This window comes from Entelurus aequoreus, linkage group LG02 (assembly GCF_033978785.1).
Source record: "Entelurus aequoreus isolate RoL-2023_Sb linkage group LG02, RoL_Eaeq_v1.1, whole genome shotgun sequence".
Taxonomy (NCBI): Eukaryota; Metazoa; Chordata; class Actinopteri; order Syngnathiformes; family Syngnathidae; genus Entelurus; species Entelurus aequoreus.
The window spans coordinates 83953676-83963477 of record NC_084732.1 but is presented as its reverse complement, the minus strand read 5'-3'; the positions used below and the strand labels follow the sequence as shown (position 1 = coordinate 83963477).

General features: G+C 42.0%; 1 protein-coding gene across 3 annotated transcripts in view; it reads right to left on the bottom strand.

Annotated features, from left to right (window-relative positions):
• Positions 1-1365: 1365 nt before the first annotated feature.
• Positions 1366-9802, bottom strand: part of zdhhc13 (zinc finger DHHC-type palmitoyltransferase 13) — a 53112-nt gene continuing 44675 nt past the window's right edge. For all 3 annotated transcript variants that reach the window (XM_062033446.1, XM_062033439.1, XM_062033457.1), the window contains exons 12-17: positions 9668-9730; positions 9502-9595; positions 5943-6026; positions 5696-5853; positions 5536-5633; positions 1366-1857 (exon numbers count right to left, since the gene is read on the bottom strand). In XM_062033446.1, coding sequence (XP_061889430.1) covers positions 1719-1857; positions 5536-5633; positions 5696-5853; positions 5943-6026; positions 9502-9595; positions 9668-9730 — 636 coding nt within the window. In that variant the 3' untranslated portion in view covers positions 1366-1718. The remainder of the gene's footprint in view (positions 1858-5535; positions 5634-5695; positions 5854-5942; positions 6027-9501; positions 9596-9667; positions 9731-9802) is intronic.

The window sequence follows — 9802 nt, the reverse complement described above, 5'->3', positions numbered from 1 at the left end:
CACTCGTTTGGGAACTGAGGAGACCAATTTTTGAAGCTTTTCAGTTGGAATTCTTTCCCATTCTTGCTTGATGTACAGCTTAAGTTGTTCAACAGTCCGGGGTCTCATATTGCACCACACATTTTCAATGGGAGACAGTCTAGTACCCGCACTCTTTTATTATGAAGCCATGCTGTTGTAACACGTGGCTTGGCATTGTCTTGCTGAAATAAGCAGGGGCGTCCAAGAAAAAGACGGTCCTTGGATGGCAACATATGTTGCTCCAAAACCTGTATGTACCTTCCAGCATTACTGGTGCCTTCACAGATGTGTAAGTTACCCATGCCTTGGGCACTAATACACCCCCATACCATCACAGATGCTGGCTTTTCAACTTTGCGCCTAGAACAGTCGGGATTGGTTCTTTTTCTCTTTTCCAAAAATAATTTGAAATGTGGACTCGTCAGACCACAGAACACTTTTGCACTTTGCATCAGTCCATCTTAGATGAGCTTAGGCCCAGCGAAGCCAGCGGCATTTCTGGGTGTTGTTGATAAATGGCTTTCGCTTTGCATAGTACAATTTTAACTTGCACTTACAGATGTAGCGACCAACTGTAGTTACTGACAGTGGGTTTCTGAAGTGTTCCTGAGCCCATGTGGTGATATCCTTTACACACTGATGTCGCTTTTTGATGCAGTACCGCCTGAGGGATCGAAGGTCACGGGCATTCAATATTGGTTTTCCGCCTTGCTGCTTACGTGCAGTGATTTCTCCAGATTCTCTGAACCTTTTGATGATATTACGGACCGTAGATGGTGAAATCTCTAAATTCCTTGCATTAGCTGGTTGAGAAATGTTGTTCTTAAACTGTTCGACAATTTGCTCACGCATTCGTTCACAAAGTGGTGACCCTCGCCCCATCCTTGTTTGTGAATGACTGAGCATTTCATGGAAGCTGCTTTTATACCCAATCATGGCGCCCACCTGTTCCCAATTAGCCTGTTCACCTGTGGGATGTTCCAAATAAGTGTTTGATGAGCATTCCTCAACTCTCTCAGTCTTTTTTGCCACTGGTGCCAGCTTTTTTTTAAACATGTTGCAGGTATCAAATTCCAAATGAGCTAATATTTGCAAAAAATAACAACGTTTACCTGTTTGAACGTTAAGAATCTTGTCTTTGCAGTCTATTCAATTGAATATAAGTTGAAAAGGATTTGCAAATCGTTGTATTGTTGTTTTTTACGATTTACACAACGTGCCAACTTGACTGGTTTTTGGGTTTTATAAACTGTATTACCATTATTAAGAACTTTGCAAGCCATAGGAAGATTATTAGGAAGTTGACTAATGTTTTTGTTCCGTAGTTATGAAGTACTAACAATATTAGCGACTAAATAGGAATACACAGGTTGCTTTATTGAAGTGTGATAGTGCGACTTCATTACCAAACATGCGATTCATACAAAACCGACTTAGCGCGTAAAAAGATCTTAACTCTTAGAGGGCACGTTGAAAAAGTACGCTTGATGTGTTGAACCTTTTCTCGATAAAAGTGATTACCGGTAGTTGGACTAAAGTTAGTCAACGAGGCTGCACCCAAAAAAAAGCTAAAACATGGATGATACGATTCCTTCCGTTTACCCTCGAGTCTTTCACTTGGTCCTGGGTTAAAAAATAAATAAATAGACTGTGCTTTTTGGTCCGCTGCAAAGGTCCCGCCGCTGATCCCGGGGCGGCTACACCATGTCGCCGTGTCTGAGGACGCGCTGGTCGCGGCCTGGCGGGTACTGCTGCGTCCAGTCCATGACGGCTGGTTTGAAGAGGCCGCAGCATCGCAGCTGGCAGAAGGACCGCACGTTCCCAAACACGCCCAGACTGCACACACACAATCACGGACTGTATCCCTTGCAGACTGTATTGATATATATAATGTAGGAACCAGGATATTAACAACAGAAGGAAACAACCCTTTTGTGTGAATGGGGGAGGCAGGGTTTTCGTGTTGATTTATTAAAAAAAAAAAACAACAACAAAAAACACGCCCAGACTGGGAAGAAGTACGTGACAGCGGCTGAAAAGTACTCACAAAGTCGCCATACCAGAAGTCCTGCAGAAGTAAACATCTACATGTCACCACTCAGGCTATTGGCCACCAGGAGCTTGGCAGCTACACAGCAGCTAAGCACACCGTAGCACACAAGCTAGACATGAGTAATAATAATAATTGACCAATATTGCCGTGTAAAACAGCACATTTGTTGATACGAACAAGAAGCGTGTTGGAAGGTTTCCGGTAACAAGCGTGTCCGCATCAATCATTACCAATCCACTTCAACTTAAAGACAGCATAAGTGAATTAGAGCAGAAAAAACAACAGCAAAAAACACGCCCAGACTGGGAAGAAGTACGTGACAGCGGCTGAAAAGTACTCACAAAGTTGCCATACCAGAAGTCCTGCAGAAGTAAACATCTACATGTCACCACTCAGGCTATTGGCCACCAGTAGCTTGGCAGCTACACAGCAGCTACGCACACCGTAGCACACAAGCTAGACATGAGTAATAACAATAATTGACCAATATTGCCGTGTAAAACAGCACATTTGTTGATACGAACAAGAAGCGTGTTGGAAGGTTTCCAGTAACAAGCGTGTCCGCATCAATCATTACCAATCCACTTCAACTTAAAGACAGCATAAGTGAATTATATTTATATAGCGCTTTTCTCTAGTGACTACAAAGCGCTTTTACATAGTGAAACCCAATATCTAAGTTATATTGAAACCAGTGTGGGTGGCACTGGGAGCAGGTGGGTAAAGTGTCTTGCCCGAGGACACAACGGCAGTGACTAGGACGGCGGAAGCGGGGAATCGAACCTGGAACCCTCCAGTTGCTGCCACGGCCACTCTACCAACCGAGCTATACCGCCCCAAGTCTGTTACAGAGTTAGTGTTTATCATGCCTGCCATTGTTCTCGGGAGTAATTTCACTTGGTCAAGCCTTTGCTAACATTCCACACTGCAAAACAATACAAGTTTGTACTATGATTCGGCCTGATATCATTTTAGATTAATATCAGTATCAGTCAATACTCAAAGCTCCAAAATCGGTATGGTTTGTTGTATCAGTACAACCCTGGTAGTAAGTGTCTTAATTGAACAACATTTTAGTACAAAACAAGACATTTGTCAATACAAACAAGTACCAAATAATTATACTTGTATATTATTTACACATACAAAGTCTCCAAGGTAGAAGTGTGTTAGAAAGTATCCAGTAACAAACGTGTCCGCATCATTCAACGTACTGCGTCATGAACTTAATCTAATGAATTATCTGTCACACAGCGGTGAGGGAAGTCCCGTTTTGGGGTTGTCTGGCGAACTTCCTGTTTTATGTTGAAAGTCTAATCCTCCTCTCGTTTCAGGCCACTTGCCCTTCCCCCTGTCTGATGTCTTTCCTGATTGCCTGATTGTGCCCACCTGTGTCACCCTCCCTCATGTGTGTGTGTATATAGCGCTCGTCTTCCCCTGTCTTGTTGCCAGAGTATATCGTCTCGTCATGTACCTCCAGCCTTTGTCCACAGTCTTGACCCAAGTTGATAAGTACCGTATTTTTCGGACTATAAGTCGCAGTTTTTTTTTCATAGTTTGGCCGGGGGTGCGACTTATACTCAGGAGCGACTTATGTGTGAAATTATTAACACGTTACCGTAAAATATCAAATAATATTATTTAGCTCATTCACGTAAGAGACTAGACGTATAAGATTTCATGGGATTTAGCGATTAGGAGTGACAGATTGTTTGGTAAACGTATAGCATGTTCTATATGTTATAGTTATTTGAATGACTCTTACCATAATATGTTACGTTAACATACCAGGCACGTTCTCAAATGGTTATTTATGCCTCATATAACGTACACTTATTCAGCCTGTTGTTCACTATTCTTTATTTATTTTAAATTGCCTTTCAAATGTCTATTCTTGGTGTTGGGTTTTATCAAATACATTTCCCCCAAAAATGCGACTTATACTCCAATGCGACTTATATATGTTTTTTTCCTTCTTTATTATGCATTTTCGGCCGGTGCGACTTATAGTCCGAAAAATACGGTATTGCCTCGCCTTATTCCTTGATTTCTTTGTACCCTCTGAAGAAGAGTGATTTTGATTTACTAAAGTTTTTTGAGCTAATTTCATAGTGATTTGCTTTCCTTTTTTCCCTCCTCTTGGAGCGCTTTAATTTGTAGTTTTCTTAGCTCTTTATAGTGTATGTTCTGTTTATAGCTTCTTGTCTCTTCCTCTTCATGAGCGATTTTCCTTTTGTGTAGCTAATCATAGATTGTTGTTTTTTTGTTATTAGATCAGTGTAGAATTTTGCTATTGCCCTTTTCCTCCCTCTGGAGTGAATTTCCGTTTATTGTTTTATGCCCTGTGCTACGTGTGTTTTTGTACTCGAGTGTATCAAGTATAGAGTTTGTATCCATTTTGTCTGTCTAAGGAGAGGTCCAAGAAACTGTTGAAATAAAGCCTGTGTCAATCGTCCCCATCTGCACCTGAGTCCTCATTCTCGCCAAGGCCTAACATTATCGTGGCTACTAGGTGTCACCAAAAAACAAATGACCACCACCGCCATCCTAGTCACTGCCGTTGTGTCCTTGGGCAAGACACTTTACCCACCAGCTCCCAGTGCCACCCACACTGGTTTAAATGTAACTTAGATATTGGGTTTCACTATGTAAAAGCGCTTTGAGTCACTAGAGAAAAGCGCTATATAAATATAATCCACTTCACTTCACTTCACTCCACTTCAATTTAAAGACAGCATAAGTCCAGTCCAGATGGTTAAAAATAAATAGGTTAGTGTTCTCGGAGTAATTTCACTTGATCAAACCTTTGCTAACATTCCACAGTACAAAATAATACAAGTATGTTCAATGATTCGGCCCCATATCCTTTTTGATAATCTTAATATTGGTATCAGTCAATACTCGAGGCTCCAAAATCGGCATTCTAAGTTGTATCGGGACAACCATAGTAATAAATATACTTAAATGAACAATATTGCACTATAAAACATGACATGTGTCAATATAAACAAGTATCAAATAATTATAGGTGTATATTATTTACACATACAAAGTCTCCAAGGCAGAAGCGTGTTAGAAAGTATCCAGTAACAAACGTGTCCGCATCATTCAACTTACTGTGTCAAGAACTTAACCTAATTAATTATTGTGGCCACCAGGTGTAGCCAAAAAACAAATGACCATTCCACTTCAACTTAAAGACTGCATAAGTCCATTCCAGATGGTTAGTAATCAATAGGTTAGTGTTCTCTGCGTAATTTCACTTGATCAAACGTGTTCTAATATTCCACACTACTAAATAACACCACACTACTAAATAAAACAAGTATGTTCAATGATTCGTGTTGATATATCAGATTAATACCGGTATCGGCCCACACTGAAGGCTCTGCTCCAATATCAATATGGTAACTGGAAGTGAAAAAGTTACGGGGTTTTTCGTTTCGCGACCAATAACTCACTTGTATGGATTCTGCGCCAAGGATATCGTCTGTCGATGTTTTCTGGCGTGCATCATCAGGTTCATCCTCTCGGCAGTGGTCAGTCCCAGGAAGGCAATCTGGTCCAGAAGAGAAGCGGAAGTTACGGTCCGATGCCAAGAAGGAAAAGTACCGTCCTCACCTGGTAGATCTGTAGCAGCAGCATGATGCTGGACCAGCAGCAGTGGTACAGCGCCAGCACGAAGACGCACAGCAGCCACGGCGAGCAGTCGGCGACAGCAAAGGCCACGCCCACAGGGCCTTGCGTCTCATAGTGCAGCGCGCAGCGCGTGGACCAGTCTGCGCGGCAAAAAAAAAAAAAAATCACGGGTTGGTGGGAAAATGAGGCTTGTGTGGCGAGCGCATGGCGCCATGATGCGGCGACTCACACGTTAGGCAGCCGTAGAACATCCAGACGCACGTCAGCATGAGAGCCAGCAGGAAGAGGACAAAGTGGGCGTGGTTCCTCGCACCTGAGACAGGTTAGAACGTCGTATTCAGGCAGAGGCTGAGACACATCTGGTCCCAAGGAAAGGAACACATGGATGGATGCAAAAGGAGCGCTGCGGTACCGCTAACATTTTTACAGCACGTTGCACAAAAAAGCGATTTTTATAACACTCCTGTCATATTGATGATCTTTGAGTCATGTTGTGGAAGTACAGTACATTTCAAAAGTATTCACGGCGCTTCACTTTTCCCACATTTTGCTATATTCCAGCCTTATTCCAAAATGGAGTAACCTCATTCTGTCCTCAAAATTCGACACACAACACTAGAGACGTCCGATAATATCGGACTGCCGATAATATCGGCCGATAAATGCTTTAAAATGTAATATCGGAAATTATCGGTATCGGTTTCAAAAATTAAAATGTATGACTTTTTAAAACGCCGCTGGGTACACGGACGTAGGGAGAAGTACAGAGCGCCAATAAACCTTAAAGGCACTTCCTTTGCGTGCCGGCCCAGTCACATAATATCTACGGCTTTTCACACACACACAAGTGAATGCACTCTTTTATAATGAAGCCATGCTGTTGTAACACGTGGCTTGGCATTGTCTTGCTGAAATAAGCAGGGGCGTCCAAGAAAAAGACGTTCCTTGGATGGCAACATATGTTGCTCCAAAACCTGTATGTACCTTCCAGCATTAATGGTGCCTTCACAGATGTGTAAGTTACCCATGCCTTGGGCACTAATACACCCCCATACCATCACAGATGCTGGCTTTTCAACTTTGCGCCTAGAACAGTCGGGATGGTTCTTTTTCTCTTTTCCAAAAATAATTTGAAATATGGACTCGTCAGACCACAGAACACTTTTGCACTTTGCATCAGTCCATCTTAGATGAGCTCAGGCCCACTAGAGATGTCCGATAATATCGGACTGCCGATAATATCGGCCGATAAATGCTTTAAAATGTAATATCGGAAATTATCGGTATCGGTTTCAAAAATTAAAATGTATGACTTTTTAAAACGCCGCTGGGTACACGGACGTAGGGAGAAGTACAGAGCGCCAATAAACCTTAAAGGCACTTCCTTTGCGTGCCGGCCCAGTCACATAATATCTACGGCTTTTCACACACACAGAAGTGAATGCAAGGCATACTTGGTCAACAGCCATACAGGTCACACTGAGGGTGGCCGTATAAACAACTTTAACACTGTTACAAATATGCGCCACACTGTGAACCCACACCAAACAAGAATGACAAACACATTTCAGGAGAACATCCGCACCGTAACACAACATAAACACAACAGAACAAATACCCAGAACCCCTTGCAGCACTAACTCTTCCGGGACGCTACAATATACACCCCCACCCCTTACACCCCCCCACCTCAACCTCCTCATGCTCTCTCAGGGAGAGCATGTCCCAAATTCCAAGCTGCTGTCTTGAGGCATGTTAAAAAAAAAAGCACTTTATGACTTCAATAATAAATATGGCAGTGCCATGTTGGCATTTTTTTCCATAACTTGAGTTGATTTTTTGGGAAAAACTTGTTACATTGTTTAATGCATCCAGCGGGGCATCACAACAAAATTAGGCATAATAATGTGTTATTTCCACGACTGTATATATCGGTATCGGTTGATATCGGAATCGGTTGATATCGGAATCGGTAATTAAGAGTTGGACAATATCGGAATATTGGATAATGGCAAAAAAGCCATTATCGGACATTTCTACACAACACCCCATAATGACAATGGGTTCTTTTGTTTTCTTTTAAATTTCACAAATGTATTAAAACTAAAGAACTCACATGTACATTACTATTTTACAGTCTTTGCTCAATACTTACAATTGCGGTCAAAAGTTTACATACACTTGTGACATAATGTCATGGCTGTCTTGAGTTTCCAATCATTTCTACAACTCTTATTTTTTTGTGATAGAGTGATTGGAGCACATAGTTGTTGGTTAGGGATGTCCGATAATATCGGACTGCCGATAATATCGGCTGATAAATGCTTTAAAATGTAATATCGGAAATTATCGGTATCTGTTTCAAAAAGTAAAATTTATGACTTTTTAAAACACCGCTGTGTACACGGACGTAGGGAGAAGTACAGAGCACCAAAAAACCTTAAAGGCACTTCCTTTGCGTGCCGGCCCAGTCACATAATATCTACGGCTTTTCACACACACACAAGTGAATGCAAGGCATACTTGGTCAACAGCCATACAGGTCACACTGAGGGTTGCCGTATAAACAACTTTAACACTGTTACAAATATGCGCCACACTGTGAACCCACACCAAACAAGTATGACAAACACATTTCGGGAGAACATCCGCACCGTAACACAACAGAACAAATACCCAGAACCCCTTGCAGCACTAACTCTTCCGGGACGCTACAATATACTGTACACCCCCCCCCCCCCCCGCTACCCTCTACCCCCCTGCACCTCAACCTCCTCATGCTCTCTCAGTGAGATTATGTCCCAAATTCCAAGCTGCTGTTTTGAGGCATGTTAAAAAAAATAATGCACTTTGTGACTTCAATAATTTTTTCCCATAACTTGAGTTGATTTATTTTGGAAAACCTTGTTACATCGTTTAATGCATCCAGCGGGGCATCACAACAAAATTAGGCATAATAATGTGTTAATTCCACGACTGTATATATTGGTATCGGTTGATATCGGAATCGGTAATTAAGTGTTGGACAATATCGGAATTTAGGATATCGGCAAAAAAGCCATTATCGGACATCTCTAATCCTGGGCAATTCCTGTAAATTACAACTGGGCTTCAATGTTCTGAAACCACTGGTGAAAGTTATTCAGCCAAAAGTTGGTCAACTTGACAGTGGCAGCTGCGACGATTAGCCGTGTTGTTAGCATTCCGGAGTGCATGATGTTGAAGATGAAGTGCATCAACAGTGTTCAGCTATCAGATAGCTGATAATAAGTGGTGTGCCGACTGCAGAGTTACATCAAGTCCTTGAATGTTTTGTCCTTTAACATGGCTCACGCTCACCAATGTAGAGATGTGCTATTGATGAGGCAGGTGTTGAGGATGAAGTGCATTAAAGAGGAGGTGTGACTCTAGTTGGTCAACTTGATTGTCACAAGATAGCGCCAAGATTAGCAGATTGTAACCTTTAACACTGAAACAGTCATGCTTGGTCTTTATCAAATGTAATAATAATAATAATAATAATAATAATAATGATGGAAAATAAGACAAATACTGAACCCATAAGACAAATATGTAGGGAGATTATTCCAATGCAACTTAGTATGCATTGTCAAAATAAACTCAATTTAGACATAAACGAGACTTAATGTAACAATTTAGGCCAAACATATGTTTTTCAAACTGTGATTTAGTAAAGCTGCAATATTTGAAGTGTGGTGTGGCGAAGAGCGACTGCAAGGACTGTGGTCAAAGTACAAATTGCCAAAGAAGACAAAAGTGGGCTGTACCAATGCAGGTGTTGGTCCAGGTGGAGTGATGGTCCTGCTTTGCTACACAGGCATCGCATTCGGGGCAGTGGCTGGCTCGCACTGGTTTCTTTATCTGTGAAAGCGTCAACGATAATAGTGAGAGGCTGGCGCTGTGTCTGCGGTGTTCTTTAGTTCAGAGTCTCACCATGCAGGAGGTGCAGAATATACTGGGGTCCAGGCAGCCGGCCTCAGCCAGCAACAACACATTCTGTCACACAAAACGATCACAACGGGTTGCCATTGACACGTAATAGCCACACTTTCAGTGGTTGAAGAAAAA